Source organism: Panthera tigris, chromosome F3 (genome assembly GCF_018350195.1).
Source record: "Panthera tigris isolate Pti1 chromosome F3, P.tigris_Pti1_mat1.1, whole genome shotgun sequence".
NCBI lineage: Eukaryota > Metazoa > Chordata > Mammalia > Carnivora > Felidae > Panthera > Panthera tigris.
This window is the reverse complement of record NC_056678.1, coordinates 12,717,364-12,740,465: the sequence shown is the minus strand read 5'-3', so window position 1 is coordinate 12,740,465 and position 23,102 is coordinate 12,717,364. Positions and strand designations below refer to the sequence as shown.

Genomic DNA, 23,102 nt, shown 5'->3' with positions numbered 1-23,102 from the left:
GATAGAGACATTTCAAAAAATTAAACTCTACTGAAAATAAATTTTACTTTATAATAGCAAAAGGGGTGGTCATCCCTGGTTGATCTGAAAGTAAAAGAAATTTAACTACCTTATTATGTTTTGCTATATGGAGAGCAAACATGATCAAAAAAGTCTCCAACCAATAAAAGAATGATATATGAAAGAAAACAGATAAAAGACTCATGTCAGTTCAAAGAAAAGAAAATACAAGTTGCCAATAAACTAACATTGAAAGAATTCAATTTACAACCTAATTAGATATCTTTTAAAGGGAAAGGGGGCGGGCTATTAGCAAACATAAAAAAGACTGATAATATCGAAAAGTTGCTGAAGAAGTGGGGTAACACCCACTTTATCGTTCATGGGAGCATAAAATACAGTCTTTGCATTGTTATTTTTAAAAGCTAAAGTATTGAATTCCCTTGACACAGTAGTAGTTCCACTTAGATCCTACAGAAATACCAGCTTGCATAGGGGCGCCTAAGGGGCTCAGCCAGTTGAGTGTCCAATTCTTGGTTTTGGTTGAGGTCATGATCCCAGAGTCATGGGATGGAGTTCTGTATCAGGCTCCACAATGAGCAGGGAGCCTGCTTAAGATTCATATTCTCTCTCTCTCTCTCTCTCTCTCTCTCTTTCTCTCTCAGGGCACCTGGGTGGCTCAGTCAGTTAAGCCTGACTCTTGGCTCAGGTCATGATCTCACGGTGTGAGTTCAAACCTGGTGTTGGGCTTTGCACTGACAGCGCGGCACCTGCCTGGGTTTCTCTCTTGCCCCTCCCTTGCTCCTGCTCTTTCTCTCTCTCTCAAAACGGATAAACAAAACAAAACAAGAATTAAAACACAACAACTCTCTCTTCCCCTGACATTTTCCCCCACTCAGGCTCTCTCTCTCAAAAAAAGAAAAAAGAAAACAGAAGAAATACATACTAGCTAGCACCGAAATGCAATGCAACATTTTTATATAGTGAAAACTGAAATAAACCAAGTATCCATCAACTAGAGAATGGGTAAATAAATTCAAGGTATTTTCATAAATAATTGCATAAAGCTATTAATAAAAGAATTGGGGGTGGGGCGCCTGGGTGGCTCAGTCAAGTAAAATGGCCAACTCTTGGTTTCAGCTCAGGTGATGATCTCCCAGGTCAGGAGTTCGAGTCCTGTGTAGGGCTCTACGCTAACAGTGCGGAGCCTGCTTGGGGTCCTCTCTCTCCCTCACTCTCTGCTCCACTCCCACTTGCTCTCTCTTAAAAACGAATTCATTAAAAAAAGAAAAGAATTGGGTAGATTTATCTTCACAGACATACAAAGCCCTGAGGTAATTAAGTAAAATATCAAGTTGCAAAACAATACGTATATAATCCTATTATTATTTTAAAATGCATTATAAAATGTTAATATTTGCTTCTTAACCCCACAAAAATAAATCAAAACTTTACCTACGGTTCTCTCTAGAAGATGAAAGTAGGATTTCACTTTCCACGTTAAATATTTCTGTAACATGTGAGGATTTTGTGAGTATATATTACATTTGTAAAATGATACAACAGTGGGTAATGCCAAGTTAGCTATGTGCTTGCAGGGGAGGTAGAGACTACGGAGTCATCCTGCCTGGATTGAAATCCTGGCCCTATCACAACTGCTACATACCCTGAGAAGGTTGTTAAACCTCTCTATGAGGCTGCGATGTGTGGCTTATACCATAGTTTAAAGTGAGGTTTACACAGTGCCTGACACTTTGGGCAACTTAACTCAATAAACGTGGGTTGCTTTGTCACTCCAATGTGTAATACACAGTATAATCCAAAAAGCTTTAATCAGTACCATAAACTTAAGCCAAACAGATTCCTTATTGTCTTTAATTCTGAGAATAATTTCATATGAAATAGCATATACTACCTTTAATGTTAATCGATTACATTGGATTCCTTTCCAATACAGCAAAACCTTAAATAAACCAATCAAAACAGAAATGGATGATTCATTAATTAAATACAACCCTTCATTTTGACCTTTATTGAAAATATCTGGAAACAGTAAACAGTCCTCAGCAGAAATAGGTTAGATGAAAATTTACCTTCCTGATAATAACAAACATGAATTTTCTTAACAGAGTGCTATGAATCTACACTGACCTTATAATACACTTAATAAATCTTTTTTTTTAAGTTTTATTTAATTTGAGATATAGAGAGGGAAAGTGGGGGAGGGGCAGAGGGAGACAGAGATGGGGAGGGAGGGAGAGAGAGAAAAAGAGAGAGAATGAATCCCAAGCAGGCTCTGCACTATCAGCACAGAATCCAATGTGGGGCTCGAACTCACAAACTGTGAGATCATGATCTGAGCAGAAGTCAGACATTTAACTGACCGAGCCACCCAGTACCCCTACACTCAATGAGAAATCTTAAGCTTAAGGGCTTAAGTGTCTCTTGATTTTGGCTCAGGTCATGCTCTCAAGGTCGTAAGACCGGGTGTGAGATGGAGCCCTGTGACATGCTCCACACGGAGTGTGGAGCCTGCTTGGGATTCTCTCTCCCCCTTTCTCTCTGCTCCTCCCCCAAAGTCGCACACACTCTCTCTCAAAATAAATAAACATTAAAAAAAGAAAAAGAAATGTTAACCTTAGATGTCATTCACAAGAAATCTTCCCTGACTTCATGACTGGATTCCTACCTTTACTCCCACAAGCCAACACCCAGTTCTCCAAAGATAATTATTCTATAATTACCTGTTTATTTTTCTCCTGCCCTAGACTATAAATTGTTGAAGGCAGAAAATCTAACTTACACAGAATAAGCACTCTGGAAATGCTTATGAAATGAATGGCCAGTGACACACTACTTATTATGTTTGCCTACTTTCAATTTTTCTTTCTCATTCAAGGAGACATTGTACAGATTTGGTTGAAGGACCTAGTTTTCCTTCATTACTAAGCATACTAGTTAAATATAGAGCTTTTATTCTGACATTTTCAAAAGTGAGTGTACAACTGATTATCCCATCTCGATTTACTGAATAGTTCAAAACAAAAAGTTTGCATCCCAGTGTCAACGAAAAGGGGTGAAGATATAAGCAAGGAAGATCATTTTCAGTGTTTCAAAATACTGAGCATCCTTTCTTTAAATAAAACAAAAATACTAATAAAATCTAAATGCAGCATGCAATAAAGTTAAGCATAGGCATATAGATATAAAAGTACACGTTTATTACCAACAAAACGAAAGGCAACCTACTGAATGGGAGAAGATAGTTGCAAATGATATAACCAATAAGGGGTTAATATCTAAAACACATAAAGAACTCCTACAACTCAACACCAAAAAAAAACAAACAAACTGATTAAGAATGGGTAGAGGGCCTGAATAGATAACTTTTCCAAAGAAGGCGTACAGATGATCAACAGGCACGTGAAAAGATGCTCGGCATCACACATCATCAGGAAAATGTAAATCAAAACCACAATGAGATATCATGTCACACCTGTCAGAAACGCTAGTATAAAAAAAAAAAAAAAAAAAAAAGAAATAACAAGGGCTGGTGAAGATACAGAGAAAAGGGAATCCTCATGCACTGTTGGTGGGAACACAAACTGACCACAGTGTGTGTTGGTCAGAATGTAAATCAGTACAGACACTTTGGAAAATAGTAAAGTGGTTCTTCAAAAAATTAAAAATAGAAGCCATACAATCAATTATCCCATGTCTGGGATTTTGAAGAAAACAAAAATGTTAATTCAAAAAGATACATGCGCCCTGATGTTTATAGCAGTATTATTTATAATAGCCCAGATATAGAAGGAACCTAAGTTTCCAACTACAGATGAATGGCTAAAGAAGATGTAGTATATAAATATACATACCACAGAATATTACCCCGCCACAAAAAAGAACGAAATTTTGCCCTTTGGGACAACATGGATGGACTAGAGAATATTATGCTAAGTGAAGTCACAGAAAGACAAACACCATATGATGTCCCTTATATGTGGAATCTAAAAAACAAAACAAACAAAATAAAACGGAAACAGGCTCATAAGTGTAAAGAACAAACTGGTGGTTGCCAGAGGTGGGGGTGGGGAGGGGGAGTAGGAGGATGCCCGAACAGGGTGAAGGTCAGTGGGAGGCACAGGCTTCCAGTTATGGAATGAAAAGTTATAGGGATGAAAGGTGCAGCACAGGAAATATAATCAATGGCATTGTAATAACGATGCATGGCAACAGATGGTAACTCTATTTATTGTGCTGAGCACTTCATAATGTATACACAAATGTCAAGTCACTGTTGTACAGCTGAAACTAAACAGTAAGTCAACGATACTTCATTTAAAAATAAGGTATTTTATATTTACATATTTAGAGTAAGCCATATATTTATATGTAAAAAAGTATATTCTCTAAATACAAATTTTACAAGCATTTTATAGACAAAAGTAGCATTTACAGTGGAAATTAAATTTATATTTAAGAGCTTTACAAATAAATTTCCTTATCTTTACAGAAAAACTAAATCATTTGTGGTTAAAAAACTGTATGTTAAAAAATCTAATATGGCATTCTCTTTTTGAACCTGTTCAAGACTTACCAGAAAATAAATATCAATCTTAGGAGCTGTTATAGGTTGAACTGTGTCCCCTAAAAAGATATGTTGAAGCTTAATCTCCAGTACCAAAGAATGTGACTTTATTCAGAAACAGGGTCATCACAGATAGAATCCGTTAAGATGAGGTTACACTGGAGTAGGTGTACCCTCAATTCTGAATGACTGGTGTCCTTACGTGAAGAGGAGGCGAAGACTCTGGGGGAGACCACCACATGACGATGGGAGGCGGAGCATGGAGTTCTACAGCTGCGAGCCAAGGAATGTCAGTGACACCAGAAACTAAGAGATGGAGCAGACTCTACCCTAGAGCCTTCCAGAGAACATGGTCCTCCTGCTATATCTCAGACTTCTCTCCTCGAGAACTATGGGAGAATAAACTCCTGCTGTTTCAAGGCACCCAGTTTGTGGTTTGTTATGGCAGCGCAGGGAACCTGATACAGGGACTGATACATCTGTATGCTTCCAAAAGTAGTATATTAGCTATTAAATCTGGTGGTTTTATTTTGATGTTTTTGAAAACGAAGTGAGAAAACTGCTTCAGGACTTTAATATAAATCGGTCAATTCCTCAATAAATATCAATAGTGAACAGCAGAGGGCGCTGCTGACCAGAACTATGAGTTCAAAACGGACAACCTACACAGACCATCTCAAAGCTCCCTTTCAGGCAGTGGGCAGTCAGTAGTGTTAGTCACTTTACCAGTCCCAAATTTTCACAAGGGAATACATGAAAATTTCCTTGGGCAGTTGGGAAAGTTTATAATTTAAATTCTTTAAAAAAAGTTTTTTTTTCATGTTTATTTATTTTTGAGAGAGACAGAAACAGAGCGTGAGCAGGGGAGGGGCAGAGAGACAGGGAGACACAGAATCTGAAGCAGACTCCAGGCTCTGAGATGTCAGCACAGAGCCCAACGCAGGGCTTGAACTCACGGACCTTAAGATCATGACCTGAGCCGAAGTCAGATGCCCAATCAACTGAGCCACCCAAGCGCTCCATATAATTTAAATTCTTTGATTTCTATATACAAGCCGTTTCTAACAAGCTGAACTTAAATACTTTGTGTACAAAGAGCCACCCTAGTCAGGCCTCAGGACTTCTTTTCTCTTCCACTATACTGTTGCTTGGGCTCTCCCTGTCTCTCTCCTGTCCCGCAATCTCTGTCTATTACTTTCCCAGCACTAGCTGGAGAGTCTGTGGGGTCAAGTTAAGCAAGAAGGAAACTGGGAAAAGAGAAGGTTGGGGTTGAGGATAAAGGTGGAGAAGAAAACAGCCTTCCTGCTACTGACACAAGATACCCAACCAAATGTCTCCTCCTCACAGGAAGGTGAGGGGAATTGGCAAGGGCACTAGAAGGGCAGAAGTGGGGATGGGAAACAACAGGGGAAAACAGATGTAAGGGGAGAACAGATAAGAGAAAGAGAAGCAAGAAGGAAAAGGTTAGCCCCTTCCTAAAGCCACTCCTCAGTTCGTTCTTACCAACCTCAGTTTCAAACTCCCATCCTCCCCTAGGATCTGTCTTTCCAGATCATCTCTGCCCCAGGAATTGCAACCAGTGCTTAGGAAAGGGATGAATCCTTACATGCCCACCCGCCTGAAGGCAAGGCAGGAAGGAGCACAGGTACAAAGGAATTGCCTGTATCAGTTAGCAAGTCCACAGCAGTAAAGGAGGTTACGGTTACTTTAAGGAAGAAATATTTAACTCATTTTCCCACTGAAGTTATTACATACAACTCTCAGGTCCTGACCACTATCAGTCCTATAATTTAGGGTCATTATGAGTTAAGTAAAATTTAAAGGGCTAGTCTGAGAACAAAAGGCACTATGTATAAATCGATTTAGGAAAATGAACTATAATTCCCAATAAGCTTATTACAAATTTTTAGAGTACAGTATGTTTCATGAATGGGATGCCCATTCAACGCTGTGACTTTCTGAAATCAAAATAAACGTCTGAAAACACCGATACATACGTATGCCCAGGAAAGTTATATATCACATCATTACAGGTTGCGATGGATTGGTGAAAAAAAGGCTGACTGTGGCTGTATCAAGATGACCTTAAGTGAACACAGGACTAAGGAGTTAGATTTTTGTCCGAGGGTAGAAAAGAATCAAAGGATTCTGAGGGGAGTGCCTCAACCAACCAGTCATTATGTATAAAGGGAACAACTAGTCTCTAGAGGGAATAAGAGCTGGCAGAGTCTAATGCAATGTTTGGGGTGAAAAGTAATCACGGGCTGTAAATAATCCTAGATTGAAAAAAACAAAAACAAAATAAGTGAAAATCCTTTAAGGTAAACCGATCCATAGATTCAAGTGAGATTTAGTTAACTGCCAAAGGAAAAAAGAAGTACTGTTCAACGTGCTGTTTAGACTCTATTTTACCTGTGCATCTGACTGGGTCATCTGCTCAGCTAACTGTAAACACGAATGGAAGGAGAAAAGAATGTCTTCACACAAGCTGGTAACTATATCTTTGTGTTTCAGCTGACTCTTTATAACCGACTGGTGCTTAAGGCTCTGCCTAAATGAATAAAAAGAAACAATCGCAAGTAATACATCAAGTAACATAGGACCATAGAAATAGGACTTGAGGGGCACCCGGGTGTCTCAGTTGGTTGAGCGTCCGACTTCAGCTCAGGTCATGATCTCACGGTTTGTGAGTTCGAGCCCCGCGTCGGACTCTGTGCTGACAGCTCGGAGCCTGGAGCCTGCTTCGGATTGTGGGTCTCCCCCTCTCTCTGCCCCTCCCATGCTCATGCTCTCTCTCTGTCTCGCAATAATAAACGTGAAAAAATTAAAAAAAAAAAAAAAAAGAACTAGGACTTGAAGTAACATGTAAAAATCACAATGGATCATATATATATATATTAGACATGGCATAATTAAGATATGCTGATGCTACTTCTGAAGGTGTCATGTTAGCTTCGTAAGTGGCTATTTTTTTATTGCTCCTTATAAAATGTTAATTGAATTTAATGCTCCAGATATTCTGCTAGGCCCTGGGGATGGAGAAGTGAATGAAAACACAATCTCTGCCCTGCCTGCATGGAACTTCTGGTCTAGCACAAGAGAGAATATCACATAATTTTAAGAATAATTACAGTTGTGATAAATGCTGAGATAGAAAAGTCCAGGGTGCTACAAAAGAGAGACCTGAAATAACTTATTCTCAGGGTGAGAATATCAAAGTTATCTTGAGGATGTAACGCTGAAGCTGCGAACTGAAAAGATAAGCAGGAGTCAGCTAGGTGTGGACTACGGGAGAGGAACATCCCAGGCAGAGGGAAAGAGCATGAGGAGGCCCCAGGATTGGAGAGTTTGGTACGTTTGAGGAAGTAAGAGCAGGGAGAGAGCAGCAGAGATGAGCTGGTGAAGAAGGCAGAGGCTGGAGAGGATGAAGTTGTATCTCTTAGTAAACTGGGATGGATTTTAAGCAGTAGAGTGACATGATCTAATTTACATTTTCAAAAGATCAGACTGAACACTGGCTAGCAAATGAATTGGAAGGGTCCAGGAGTAGAAAATATTTGATAATGATGATAATGTGGTAGTTCGTTAGGCACTTGCTACGTGCCATGCAGAGCTGTAAGCATTTCATATCGATACACTCAAATTAACTCTCACTATAAACCCACCAAGAAGGTGCTATTGTTATTACTCCCATTTTCATATAAGCAAACTAAGGCTCAGAGAAGTTAAGCATCTTGTCCGAGTGCTCAGGAAGAGGAAGTGATTTCAGAATGGATTCAAACACATGCAGTATGGGCTCTGGGTTGACACTTTTAACCACTGCACCTTTACTTGTTGGCAGATTAGTAACCTCCTGGTGGTGCAAGAGAAGTATCTAAGACCTAAAAATACTACACTGGCCTTTAATGTTTTATGCGTGTGTATAAAGTAGAGATTCTTAGCCATTTTACATCTCAAGTCTACCTCTTCCCACCCCCGAGAATCTGGTGGGTACTCTCCCTGGTAACCCTTCGTAACACTCTAGCTAAAATTACTTTATAAGTGAAATTAAACTTCAACAACTCAAAGGCATATAACAAAGGGATTATATTTAGCTCTAATTATGACTATTTATCTAAGCCTGGAAACAAAACACTTGATGGGTTAAATTACAGTAGCAGTAGTCAAGTGGTTAAGGCCCATGGCCCATTATTTCAGAAGTACTAGTAACAAAGTCTAAATATTTTTTTAATTTTAGAAGTAGCAGAGTGGAGAAGTCCAATTTGGTGTGGAAGCTACATGTACAATATGTGAATTATCAGACAGCAGCGCCAGTAAACATTATTTATACATACCCATACAAAAATGTTTTAAAATGCAATCTACAAAAACTTACAAATAATTAAGAATTGGAATATAGAAAATACATTACAAAAAGTAAAAGCAAAGAAAAACAACTTACTTAATTATAAATTTCCAAGTATTAGCATGAAATGCATGGTCCATGCTGGAAATAACAGAGCAGATATCCAACAATGAATGAATAACTACAAAAAAAAGATAACAGAACTCTTAGGACATTCAAATGTCATATGGGGTGAGTTTGCCCTCTATTTAAACATATCTACCGAAGAATTTTGACATCTGTTAAATTAGGTAATGCAATTAGAAAAAAACTGGTTCAGAATCATTATTAAAGATAAGTATCACACTTTTGATTTATTGTTTTTATAAATACAGAAAATTAATTTTTGACATTTACACCTACCTAAATAAAACTAAATGATCTAAATAAAACTAAAATGTTCGGTGGAATAAAAGTTGTGCCCTATTATGACTGAAATATTCTATAGATATTCTAATCCAAAATGACAAAATAAGCTGCAAAGGAAAGAACTCCCAACAGGGAAGAATGAAAGTAAATCTGCACAGTGTTTAAGGAAAGCTTCTACTCTTCCATTTTATTTGTAAAAATGGCCAGTAACTTCCCCTTCTGTGTCCACACTCTTGGGCAGTTTCCTTCCACACTGATCTGGGGCTTAGCCACATGACTTGCTTTGTTCAACAGGATAATAACTGTAAGGACAGCAAAGACTTAAAAAGTGCTTGCACACTGGGGCTTATTCTCTCTTGATGACCGAGCCTGGACTGGTCTCCTGGACGATGTGCCACACAGGGCTGGCTCGGTGCTTCTGCCTCTGCCAAAAGCCAGATACGCGTGAGGTCACTGACCACAAAAACACAAGTGAGACAGGTGCACCATGTGGAGCAGAGAAAGCTGTCCAAGCTGAACCCAGTCTAAACTGCTGACTCACAGAACCGTGAATAAATAAAGCAGTAGCTGTTTTAATCCACTAGATTTTGGGGTGGTCTGTTACAGACCAAGAGGTACTCCTGACATACTGCACAAAACCAACTTATTATCTCTTTATGCTGAAGCTATGTATGCAATCTTTGCCCTGATATTGCTGTTTTTCAAGGTAGAATTATGAGGTAGCAATCAGCAATTCTTTAAAAATGAAACATGTAAAACAGGTTATTATTTTATGTGTAATAAATGAACGTGCATACATACACATTTAGAAACATGTACATATATATGTAACTAGATGTATTCTGGGAAGAAATGCAAACTTCATTTCCTACTGAGCTAATGCTTTAAACACTCTAAAAACTACTGCCTCAAAATCTAAATTATTTTACAAGGTATACAGTTGCACAACTTTCTTGGAAAAATCATGTATGGCGAACACTGACAATACACAAATCTACGTTAAGGCATCACATAGCAATTTTATAAGTTCTAAAAGTTAGAAGACTAAAAAACTTATCAGGTAGTACTTAATTTTTTTTGTACATAATAAGATACCATGAATCATTTGAAACAACGTTGGGTCCAGTAACTGAAAGTATATGCAATTTAGTCAATATATGTCATATACTAAGTAGGAAGTTTTCTTCACTTACCTATCACCATATTCAAAATATCATCATTGTCATCTAATAAAGGGTCCATGCAAACCATATCCAGTAGTTCCATTAGCTGCTTTTGAAGAGAATAGGCCTCCTTGAAAAGAGCCTGGAGAAGGTCTGAAACTAGGTGTAAATGCCCAGAATAGACAGATTCGCTATCCTGATCACAAATAAAAATAAAAGAAACGGCAAATCATGAAAAGCTCAAGAGCCAAATTTACTTTAACTCATTCTATCAGAGCTCATAACTTTAGTGCTTTTTACTGAACCACGTATTTATTCACTAAACAAATGACCATTCAGTATGAACAGTGTACTTCAAGAGATGCAGGCACATATAAAATAGGATTTTTTTTTTAAACATTTATTCATTTTTGAGAGAGTGCGAGCGAGGGAGGGGCAGAGAGAGAGGGAGACACAGAATCGGAAGCAGGCTCCAGGCTCTGAGCTGTCGGCACAGAGTCCGACGCGGGGCTCCAACTCATGGATCGCGAGATCATGACCTGAGCTGAAGTCGGACGCTTAACCAACTGAACCACCCAGGTGCCCCTAGAATAGGATTTCTGACTTCTGAGACCTTGCAAATATAAAAAAAACTAAAAGGGAGATACACAACATTCGGTCAGGTGCAGACTTTTAGCCCTGTCACCAAAGAGAAGTGTTAAACTAGTGATTTTTATTCACCGAACCATACCAGTATCAAAACTGCCTGAGACCCACAAATTGTAGGCCAGCTTTGGTGCTTTAAAGCTGCCTCAGGAATGTAGAGATGGACTGAAAAAGGGCTGGTGTCCTTTCAGAGGCACCCAATCATTAAGGAATTCATCTCATCCACCAATGCCCTGACACAACAATTTCGGGATTCCTGTGATTCAACACAAATCCATCTCTCTTCTTTCTTTATAGTAAGGAAATAGAATAAAACAACAAACATAAAACCGCAAAAGCCCATTTTTAATCACTTCCTTATAACCACTTATTTTGAAGCAAATATTTACATACGGGCATACTTCAGAAATATTGCAGGTTCAGTTCCAAACTACTGCAATAAAATGAGTTAAATAAAGTTTTAGGTTTCCCAGTGGATATAAAAATTATGTTTACACTACACTGTAGTCTATTAAGTGTGAAATAGCATTATGTCCAAAAAAACAATGTATGTACCTTAATCAAAAATTATTTATTGCTAAAAAATGCTAACCATCATCAGAGCTTTCAGCAAGTTATAATCACTAATCACAGATCACCATAACAAATATAATAATGAAAATGTTTGAAATATTGGAAAAATTACCAGAATGTGACACAGAGACACGAAACAAGCAAATGTTGGAAAAATGGCCCCAACAGACTGGCTAAACATAGGGTTGTCACAAGCCTCCAATTTGCAAAAATGCGCACTATTTGCAACGTGCAATAAAACAAAGTATGCCTGTTCGTGGTTCTTTGTTCTATGGAAAAGTTTATCCCAATAATATAGGCTAATATGTAAAATCTTATGTACAAACACTATTTTCTTCAGCCCTTTTGCCTGTGGATTCTAGGCCATTTAAAGTACACTTACACTCATTACTCACCTTACAATGTACAAATGTACTTTTGATTACATGTAGGACTGAGGAAGGAAGACTATGAATATTTTCTAGAATGATGGACTCCTGTGTGGCACAGATATGCTGAACACATCCTGTAAGAGCTGCTAAGAGCTGCACCATTGTCTGGAAATAAGGGAAGAGGTTTCATTCAGTTACGTTTTTGTGCACAAACATATAAAGGTATCAGATGATACACTGGGTACTAGGGATACAGCAGTGAACACAATGGACACTCTGTTCCTTCTTTCATTGAACTTCAATCTATCAGAACTACGTTATCGGGACAACTAGCTAGCCATTTGGTTAAAAAACAAAAGTTGGAATACTAACCCACACATCAAAGCATATGGTAGGTGTTCTCCATATACACTTGGAAATTACAGGTAGGTCATGCTATCTTGATTATTTGCTGTCTTATACACGTTTGATGTTTACTCAGCATGAAACTGTATTAAAAAATTCAACATTTATTTTTTTGCATTCGTATCTTTAATTCTATAAGTTTAATTCCAGCACTGGACCACTACACAAAGGATATATCACTTAATTAATATCAGTACAAAAATTCTTACACTGTTTAAGCTCCTTCTCTATACCCTTTCTAATATATTTGACATACTTGTAAAATATTCCTTAGAGTGGTCTGGATTTCTAAATTATGGCTTGACAGTCCTCTGGCTTGACTGGTTAACTCGTACATCATGTCATCGAATGATTTCACAGTCTGTGAAAACAAAGCACATTATAAATAGGAGTAACAGAAAACACAAGAAAGGGAAAGACATATTTTTAAAGTGAAAAAAATGACAGGCAATTTTTCATTACTAACAGCCATGGGATATTATCTAGCTTAACAACTGCACTTATTAAAGTAAAAATATATGTTTTTATATATATAAAGTATTCATATGATATAATCTCTCTAAAAAAGCCTCAGACAGAAATTTATTTGCTTTCCATTTCTGTGGTTTGAATCTATTTAATAACATCCATTAAAGGTAAGTGCTCCTCTACACGGTAAAAGTTGATGGTCTTAACCAATCAACACTCATATGGGTATTTACAAGGGTATTTTCTGCTAGTGATGATGAATTGGTGAACTACTTGTTCACTTGTATTCTAACCAGTTCCTCTTTTTGAGCAACTCAAAATACCATTCCTGGGTTAGGGCTACAGTATGTGACCTCAGAACTAAGTTTTTTGGTCTGTGAGACGTTAGCTATCCTAAGATCTTAATACTCACAATTTAAATGGTCTAAACATTGCAAGAATAACAACACAATGTAATTAAAGAGGATGTTATTTCCCAAAGGCAAGTTAACACTCAACATCCTTATTTTAATCTATGTAACAGCTGGATCTTTTTCTGGTGGCCAAGAACAAATTCTAAGAAACTTTTAGATAGAGAACAATCAAGTGAATATGAGTAACAGGAATTTTGATGATTATCTGCTTCAAAGGTAAATTTAGAAAACCATTCTAATAAGAGATAAGGTATCATTCAAAAAATGTTTAATTTTGGAACCAAAATACCTTTAATTTCCTAAGTTAAAAAAAAAGAAAATTGCCTGTGCTTTTCAAAGAAAAAGTATACTATATCTATATCTATATCTATATCTATATCTAAAAGGTAATAATGTAGATGGTGAACTTAGTGTTTTCTCTTGGTTATTCTAAGCCTTCCTGAATAAAATTTGGCTCCATTTTTCTAGGCAATAAAATTTAACAATTATTAATAAACTCTACAGAGAAGATACTTAGCTAACTTCATCATTCATCTCCAAATTTTCACAGAATAGCTTTTTTATTTTTTTTTTTGACCTGCACACAATAAAGCAGCTTCATTCATAATTGCCCAAAGTTGGAAGCACCCAAGATGACTTTTAATATGTGAATGAATAAACAAACCAAGGTACATGCAGGCAATGTAGGCTATCTTGCATTCTGTCGAACACAACTGCAATCTGGCCTCGTGATATTTTAGGAATATTCTCGTTTATTTCAGAGTAAGCGTGTTTTTGGAGCCTCAGATCAACATCCATTTTCCGGCCATCGGTCCTCAAGTTAAATTGTTGGCACCAGCTCCGCAATGTGTCCCAACATACTTTATTAACCGGAGACAAACTGGTTGGCAAGGGAAGGATCGATGTATTACAACAGCTATGTTTTGGATAAGGCTTGAATTGTTCACTCATTTGAGGATGACAAACTTTATCGTTTGTCCCAGGCACCTCCATGCCAACTTCTGAGGTTGAAGAAACACTTGGCTCCATTTGATGTTCTTCCTTAGGTTCCTCATTAACTGGAACCAACGTGAGCACCAGTTTCTCCCTCTAATGCCTCCTCAGATATACTCTGCTCGCTGTTTTCATAAATTGAGTATGCCATTTCCAGGGATACTTGGGGAAGGCCTCACTGAATAGCTTTAAAATACAAGAGTGTTTAAAGTAGCTACAAATAGGGGCGCCTGGGTGGCTCAGTCGGTTAAGCGTCCGACTTCGGCTCAGGTCATGATCTCACGGTCTGTGAGTTCAAGCCCCGCGTCAGGCTCTGTGCTGACTGCTCAGAGCCTGGAGCCTGTTTCAGATTCTGTGTCTTCCTCTCTCTCTGACCCTCCCCCATTCATGCTCTGTCTCTCTCTGTCTCAAAAATAAATAAACGTTAAAAAAAAAAAATCTTTTAAAGTAGCTACAAATAATATAAATTCAATTAACGAAAGATCTATACTATTTGAAAATAGAAGTTTTTAATCACCTAATGATCACCCTAACACCATGTTCTCACATGAGATCTATTTCTTACTACCTTATTTGTATTTCAAATATGTGTGATACATTTGGAAAAATGGAGCCACAGTTAAGAATAAATTATCTAAAACTGAGGCTAGATATAAACAGCCTTTATAACATGTACATTGATTAAAACAATAATAGTACTATACCTTTGGCAACACTTGTGAGAAGAAAGTCTGTTCCAATGTCAGGTGGTTCATATGAGGTAAAAACATTTCCACGATAATTTTTAGAATTTCTATAAAGTGAAATAGCAACATATTTTGTAAGAAAATTAAGTTGTACCAGCCAACAAAGATCACCGCTCCTTCCCCAAATCCAAGAATCTGTAAGTACTACTAATCCAGAACTTTGTACAGTTTCAAAATGCCACATTCTATGTAGAGAAACTATTAAGTAGCTGAAATAATAACACAAAAACAAAAACTCAAAAAAACAAAAAAACAACCCTGTATGTCCAGCCACTGAGGACCACTTAATGGATGTGCGTACATCTACTGAATAGGATTTGGTATCTTTACATTATTAAAAATAAATAAATAAAATTATTATTAGAGATCATTTGAAACCATAAAAAAAATTCACAATACTTTAAGGTTAAGTGAAAAGTTTCCAAAATTGTATAATCCCAATCTTAATACATATAAACATGAATAATAGATAGCCTGGGAAGAATATACAGAACCAAGATGAGAACGTTCTATACCAAAATCTTATTGACCACTTCAAATTAATGGGTGTTCCATTATCTTTTCTGTTTTTATGCATGTTTCAGATTTTCTACAATGAATAACTCTTATACTCAGGATAAAAAGTAATTATTACTTTAAAAAATTAAACCCAACAGGCTACATAGATTGAAAATTATAAATATTCCACAACCAAGTGAAATGTAAATAAGCTAACTCAAAATATATGAGTAAACTGTGGAGTCTAGACTTTAATTCATCCCTTCTCCCAGCTAAATAATAAGCCAACTAAGATTAAGAACAGAGATGAAGATGAGAAAGTCACCCTGAAAGCAGACCACAAATTATGTTTTATATAAGTCTGAACAGTGTCACAACTAACATTTAAAATTTACAGAGTGCTTCTTACATGTGCATTATCAATAGATTTGGTATCCACCCAAAATAGAATTTAAATAATTTGAAGGAATTGGTCATTTTAAGTAGCTGAAATTTACAGAGGTTGGAGCACTACAAGAAGACGACATTTGAAGGGAATATGAAACTGTTATTGAGATACATACGACTCAGACCTTAATGACATCAAGGTAAATCAAACAATTAAGATAATTTTACTTACGAATATGCTCGATCCAATTGTCAGAATGCTGATACATAGAGTAAAAAAATTAAGGAAGATACGAGTATCACAGTAATAGAATATTCATTACTAAGAATCAATCTAAAAAGTAGCCTTCTTGAAGTTGAAGCAATGATCAGTAAGAAATTGAAATTAGACTCAAACTGAAATTAGACTGGCTTAATTTTGCTTTTTTTTTTTTTAATTTTTTTTTTTAACATTTTTATTTTATTTTTGAGACAGAGAGAGACAGAGCATGAACGGGGGAGGGTCAGAGAGAGAAGGAGACACAGAATCTGAAACAGGCTCCAGGCTCTGAGCAGTCGGCACAGAGCCCGACGCGGGGCTCAAACTCACGGACCGCGAGATCGTGACCTGAGCCGAAGTCGGGCGCTCAACCGACTGAGCCACCCAGGCGCCCCTAATTTTGCTTTTAAAAATGTAATGTTATTAGGTAAATAAACTACAATATAATGAATATACCCAAGGAAATATTTTCAACATTGCTCAGGGATAAAACTGTCTTTTCCAACTACGTGTAGTCAACATACCTTTGACAGATGAGGAACAATACTATACTAATCCATAGGCTTCTGGTTTCTAACACAGGAAAGAAATTTCTTCTGCTGAGCACCTCTCCAGCACTTTATTTGCACCTGTCTAAAGCCACTCAACACGTTCTACCTTCTTTTCATATTACTTGTGGACCTATCTTACCAACCTGATCAGTCTGAGATTCTTTTGCACACAGCAGATGCTTACAAATAAGTGACCAAAAATTACTCTATGTTCATTACAAAAGTTAACAATAATCGCATTATGAACTGTACACTTATAACCCTCAAGAATTGTTGGGAATGTTTTACTGCGTAATAATAATTAAAGAATATGTCAGCAAGAAAAATGAATAAAGTATAATCCCATCACACTAACACAAGAATGGATTCTTCTGACACCTTACTTTGCATATATGGATTTTACCGCAGCAATCAAAATGAGGCATAACTCATTTTAAATCTTTCTTGCTTCAACGTTTGCTTTGAGTGATATAGAGCGAGCAGGGGAGGGACAGAGAGAGAGGGAGACAGAGAATCCAAGCAGGCACTGTGAGCACAGAGCCAGAGGTGGGGTTCAAATGCACAAACCACAAGATCATGACCCCAGCTGGAACCAAGAGTCGGATGCTCCACCGACTGAGCCACCCAGGCACCCCCCTAACCCATTTTAGTTCAGTAGGGTTGGATTTGTCTTATGGAAAAATTTCAGCAAAGGCCCAAAAGGTTCCAGCCTCTTCCAAAATTAAACATAAGTTATGCTTACCTGGACATGCAAGTAAAGACTGGAAAATAAATGTAAAACGCAAAACATGAAAATAATTAGGTTTGGATGATGGGACTATAGATAAAAAACTTAACTTTCGTTTGTTGAAAAGTGTTAAAAACTGGGGCGCCTGGGTGGCTCAGTCGGTTGAGCATCCGACTTCGGCTCAGGTCATGATCTCACGGTCCATGAGTTCAAGCCCTGCATCAGGCTCTGTGCTGACAGCTCGGAGCCCGGAGCCTGCTTCAGATTATGTGTCTCCCTCTCTCTCTGACCCTCCCCATTCATGCTATGTCTCTGTCTCAAAAATAAACAAACATTAAAAAAAAAATTAATAATAAAAAAAAAGAAGTGTTGAAAACTGGGGGAAGAACAAACAGGTTTAGGTTCTTTTGAACATTAAGTTTGAGATGCAAAACCAAGTGGGAATGTTGACTTTCAATTACTGATGTCATCCATAAACCTGAGGGGGAAAAGAGGAGCCCTGTTCCTTATCTTTGTTCCCCCAAAGCATAACACCCTGGCGGGGTATGTGTTATGTGCCCAGTAGATGTTCTGGGGTGGGAGGATGGCTATATTTCCCAAGTCAACAACCTTGAGGATGGCAATGCACAATGACTAAGAAAGATCTTTGGTACCTAAGTGGGATTTTGCCACTGCCTATGTGAATGACTTCTGCGTAATGGTAATACATTACATTTGGCTTTATTTGTAAAAAATTATTTGAGACTCTCTAAAGTGAAGCCCATTTTTTTCTTTTCAGTGTGGCTTTATGTTGAAGGTGAGCTCAAAGATGTTAAAAAAAAAAAAAAAAAAAAAAAGATTACCTTTCAACACGGAGGGGTAGGATTCCAGGCGCCATTTACAACCGCAGGACGACTACAAAACAGTATGCACCCGCGCAAAGGAGGCATTAACTAATTCGAGCCTGGCAGATGAAAGCCAATTACAAAAGGAAGCAACTCCTAACCAGCAATAATGGAACAGAGTTCTGAGAAGAAGAGTAACATGTTTAATGACTGGAACTCTGCACCATGGCAGAACTACATCTTTTAATTCTCCTAATACTGGGGAAGGTATTCCGATGCCCCATCCATTCGAGAGACAGGAGGTCAGAGTATCTACCTCTTAGGGAGTCAGCGCTCACCTTACAGCTCAGGTCTGAGCACCTGCCCTCCCCCCCGCCCCCCGTTACCCCAAGGAAAGGTATTTACATTTAGTTACACGTGACGAGCACAGAAAAACCCAAAGGCACAAACGCCCGGAAAAAAACCCGCCACATCCACTGCCAAAATCATCGGGTCCACGGCGAGCCCTTCCAGTGCCGGAGGGAGGCGTGCCTTCGGCCTGGGCAGCCCCGGTCCCCTGGGCTCCCCCTCCTTCACTCATCTCTCCAATCGACGAGGAAAGGAGAGGGTTCAGGCCGCAGGAACACAACACGGCCCGGCGGCGAACGTGACGAGGCCGGAGAAAGGCTGGAAGGGCCGCCCCACACCCCATTCCAGGTGGAGGTGACAAAGGATATAAGGAGCCGGGGCAGGACAGACGGCAGTTCCCGGCGGCATAGCTCCTGCGACCAGCCACTTAACTCTTCCAGCCGGACGGCGCTCGTCGCGACCGCGCGTTCCTGCGACATCTTTCGCCCAGGAACACGCCTTCAAACCCGTCCCGCCAACGCCAAGACCGGAAACCGCCGTCGTCCCGGCGGGCCTTGCGAGCTCTCCGCCGGCACCAGGACCATAGAGAGGAGGCGGGTTGCTGCCGTTCCGCGGTGAGCTCGGGCCGCGCCCGGCCGGGAACAGAGCCGGGCTTGTCTGGCCCGCGGAGGACTCGACTCACAGGTGCCCGCTCTCGGTCCCGAGGGTCTGCGCCGCGAGCTGGGCCCTTCCTGGGCGGCGAGCGTTCTCAGGGCTGCGGTGCCGGAAACGTTGCACTGAGGCGCTTTGGGGAGGTGAGGGCGGAAGCCCCCAGATTTGCTCGCGTCTGTCCCCCGGGGGCGTGGAGACAGCGCACCTGCGGCCGGGGTGGCCGTGGGCCCTGCAGCCAGAAATGAATCCAAGCCCCAAGGCGCGGTGGGGTCGAAACAGGCACCTTTTTACCCGCTTCGCGGGGCAGCCCGACTTTGTACATTTTGTGTTAAGGGGGACAGAGACCCCGCCTGCCGGAGTTGTGCAAATTGAAGCTGATGGTGTATAAAGTACCCAGCGCGGTAGATACCGTGAGGGGGCTCAGTACATTGCTTCCACTTTCGAGGGGCCTCTCCGGTCAGTGCCCTTACTTTGTGTTTCTCTACCACCAAACGAATCTTTACTAAGTACTCCAAAATTCTACTCCCGTACGCCCAGGGCTGCTGGTCTTCGCTAAATGTTTGTAGGCGGGGCTCATTTGGGGGAATTGACACACACCAGAGCCTCCCTGTGCGTGTTCTTATGAGGGATGCTCATTTGCCAAAATCAAATCTTGAAGACCTGTTACTTGACACAGTTACAGACTGAAGTGAAGAGATTCTGGCGGTTTAGGAGGTAAACATGTTAGGGCAAGGTCATGATTAAGTGGAAGACTCAATCAGGCCTGTCATTTCCTGCCCGAGAATTTTGGACTTTTTTTTTCCCCCTAGTTGTTGATCTGTTGTCCTTTAGTTTTTACAGTGTATTCTCTTCTCCATTTTTTGGACCCTGAAGGGTGTGTGTCTGTGTTTTCAAACCTTTTTAAATACTTATTCATTCATTCATTCATTCATTTATGAGAGAGACAGCATGCGAGCCGCGGAGGGGCAGAGAGAGAGGGAGACACAGAATCCGGAGTAGGCTTCAGGCTCCCAGCTGTCAGCACAGAGCCTCACACCGGGCTCGATGTCAGGCATGGTGAAATCATGACCTGAGCTGAAGTCGGATGCTTAACCACTGAGCCATCCGGGCACCCCTGTGTTTCCAAATCATTTTATCTCCCTCACCGTTCACAGCTTTTACAGCAAAAGCAGCTGTATGGTGGAAAGGGGGGCTGTTTAATGTTAAATTTTAGCGAAATATGGCATTTTACCTTTTCTTAGTCTTTTTGTTTGTTCATTTTAAAGTGAGCAAGCTCTATGTGTGGCTTGAACCCAAGACCCCAATGTGAAGAGTCACGTGCTCTCTGGACTGAGCCAGCCAGGCACTCCTCATTTTACTTTTTAATTTTCTTTTTTTTCTGCAGACCTAATTCAAAAGAAGAGCAGAGATCTCTAAGAAGTCATTTGGAAACATCTCTAAATATTTGTAACTGTGTATAAGCAGCTAAAGAAAACTTAACCCACAGCAAAACTAATTGAATAATTGAGGCAGGTTTATGTATGTGTCATCAGTTCTGTCCAGAAGCTGAAGAATCTTCCTTTGAATTTAAGGATTGTGTACATTTCGTGAGAGAATGACTTTTCAATTTAATTTCACTATAGAAAACAATCTGGAAAATGAATTAACACCCGTTGGACATGGAGTTTTGGCCCTGGATTCCTCCAAAGAGTCTTCAGTCTCAGAAAGTAAAAAAGGTAGGGACAAAAAATGTTCTACCGAACAGTTTGACTTGCCTCAGGATCATGTGTTGGAACATAAGCCAGTGGGAAATGCAGCTCCCTCTCAAGACACAGAGAACTCACTCAGCGCAGCTAACAGTTCAAGTAACTTAGAGCCATGTGAAAAACATCCCTGCATGAGAGTTGCCAAAGAGCATGCTATGCCCGAAGATTTCAAGAAAGTGTTAGAAAATAAAGTCCTAGAAAGGTTACCAGGTCTCCCCCATGTTAATGTATCGGTAGTGAAAACCGTCTTGTTGAGAGAGAACTGCCCTGGAGAAAACATAGTTTCGCAAAGTTGTTCTTCTCACTCTGATTTGATTACAGGTGTTTATGAAGGAGGCTTAAAAATCTGGGAATGTACCTTTGACCTGCTGGCTTATTGCAAAAAGGCCCAAGTGAAATTTGCTGGGAAAAAAGTGTTGGATCTTGGCTGTGGAGCAGGGTTGCTGGGCATACGTGCATTCAAGGGAGGGGCCAAAGAAATTCATTTTCAAGATTACAACAGTATGGTGATTGATGAAGTAACCTTACCTAATGTAGTGGCTAACTCTACTTTGGAAGAAGAAGGAAATGATGTCAACGAACCAGATGTGAAAAGATGCAGGAAATCCAAAGTAGCACAAGAATTATGTAAATGCCGGTTCTTTTCAGGGGAGTGGTCTGAGTTTTGTAAGCTTGTACTAAGTAGTGAAGAATTCTTTGAAAAATATGATCTCATTCTTACCTCAGAAACCATTTACAACCCAGATTACTATGGTTCTTTGCACCAGACATTCCTCAGATTATTAGATAAAAACGGACGGGTGCTTTTGGCCAGCAAAGCACATTATTTTGGTGTAGGTGGAGGGATTCATCTCTTTCAGAAATTTGTAGAAGAAAGGAATGTATTTGAGACTAGAACACTTGAAATAATTGAAGAAGGACTAAAGAGATACCTAATTGAAATGACTTTTAAGTAACCCAGTTAATATCCACTGAGTGTCCTAAGTGAAATAAAGAGAATAATCAAAAACTTGTCTTGAATGTTTGATTTCTGCTTTGCTATTATTTTTTCTGAAAGTATATTTGTTTGCTTATCCAAGTAATATACCAGCTATCTACTAACTCTAGTCACTAAGTGAGACGAGAAATAGTGTCCCGAGCATTTGATGAGATCTAGGAGGTTATTTTGTGGGAAAGTTTTCTGTCCCCACCTTCATTCTATTTGACCTTTCTGCCACCTTTCACGTTACATAAATTTGTTTTCAGAGAAAACTGACACTTCTTATTTCAAGTTTGAGTTTCTTCCCAGGCTTCATTAGTGTCTGTTTACATGAAGTGCCTGGTCAGATCACCATGCCCATCATTCTAAGGGCATACATACACATCGCCAAATGCTAGTGGACCTAAATATTAGACTGAAGGCCTTAGGTAACTAGGAAGAAGTTTTTGTTTTGTTTTTATATTCATTTATCTCATATAATAACAATGCTGAGCAGCTGAATTCACACTAAGGTGGAGGAAATAAAGGGGAATCATGGTAGTATTAAAGTGACACAGAAAACTAAAAAAAAATTAAAAAAATGTTTTAAAAGACAAAAAGAAAACAAGTTGACCAAAACTTTCACCTTAAGAAAACAGAAAAAGAAGGGGCGCCTGGGTGGCTTAGCCGGTTAAGCGTCCGACTTCGTCTCACAGTTTGTGAGTTGGAGCCCTGCATCGGGCTCTGTGCTGTCAGCTTGGAGCCTGGAGCCTGCTTTGGATTCTGTGTCTCCGTCTGTCTCTGCCCCTCCCCTACTTGTTCTCTGTCTCTGTCTCTCAAAAACAAATAAATGCAAAAAAAAAAAAAATTTAAGAAAACAAAAAGAAGAGCAAACTAAACCCAACAGAGGCAGAAAGAAGGAACTAAAGATTAGAACAGAGATAAGTAGAGAATAGAAACACAATAGGAAAAAATCAACAAAGCCAAAAGTGGGGTCTTTGAAAAGATCAACACACCGGATAAATCTTTAGCTAGA

The 23,102-nt window shown here is 39.3% G+C and overlaps 2 protein-coding genes across 9 annotated transcripts in view; one reads left to right on the top strand and one right to left on the bottom strand.

Moving 5' to 3' along the window:
- The window catches only part of CF3H1orf112 (chromosome F3 C1orf112 homolog), a 45,136-nt gene extending 25,883 nt beyond the window's left edge, over window positions 1-19,253 (bottom strand). For 2 of the 4 annotated variants that reach the window (XM_042976994.1, XM_042976996.1), the window contains exons 1-11: window positions 19,081-19,253; window positions 16,236-16,275; window positions 15,077-15,165; window positions 12,755-12,859; window positions 12,118-12,258; window positions 10,535-10,700; window positions 9,030-9,114; window positions 7,001-7,139; window positions 1,916-1,963; window positions 1,456-1,510; window positions 110-123 (exon numbers count right to left, since the gene is read on the bottom strand). In XM_042976994.1, the coding sequence (XP_042832928.1) occupies window positions 110-123; window positions 1,456-1,510; window positions 1,916-1,963; window positions 7,001-7,139; window positions 9,030-9,114; window positions 10,535-10,700; window positions 12,118-12,258; window positions 12,755-12,859; window positions 15,077-15,165; window positions 16,236-16,275; window positions 19,081-19,191 (993 nt within the window). In that variant the 5' untranslated portion in view covers window positions 19,192-19,253. Of the gene's footprint in view, window positions 1-109; window positions 155-1,455; window positions 1,511-1,915; window positions 1,964-7,000; window positions 7,140-9,029; window positions 9,115-10,534; window positions 10,701-12,117; window positions 12,259-12,754; window positions 12,860-15,076; window positions 15,166-16,235; window positions 16,276-19,080 lie in introns of all 4 variants that reach the window. The other 2 variants (XM_042976995.1, XM_007077021.3) reach the window with 2 other exon arrangements.
- METTL18 (methyltransferase like 18) lies at window positions 19,202-22,101 on the top strand. Of its 5 annotated transcripts, XM_042977007.1 has the most exons (3): window positions 19,407-19,506; window positions 20,748-21,078; window positions 21,430-22,101. In XM_042977007.1, the coding sequence occupies exons 2-3, from the start codon at window positions 20,958-20,960 to the stop codon at window positions 22,062-22,064; spliced, it is 756 nt and encodes a 251-aa protein (XP_042832941.1). In that variant the 5' UTR covers window positions 19,407-19,506; window positions 20,748-20,957; the 3' UTR covers window positions 22,065-22,101. The 5 variants fall into 5 exon arrangements, with proteins under 5 accessions (XP_007077080.2, XP_042832941.1, XP_007077081.2 ...); XM_007077018.3 differs by lacking the exon at window positions 19,407-19,506 and adding an exon at window positions 19,202-19,396 and having other exon boundaries at window positions 20,748-22,101; XM_007077019.3 differs by having other exon boundaries at window positions 20,748-22,101.
- The last annotated feature ends 1,001 nt before the right edge of the window (window positions 22,102-23,102 follow it).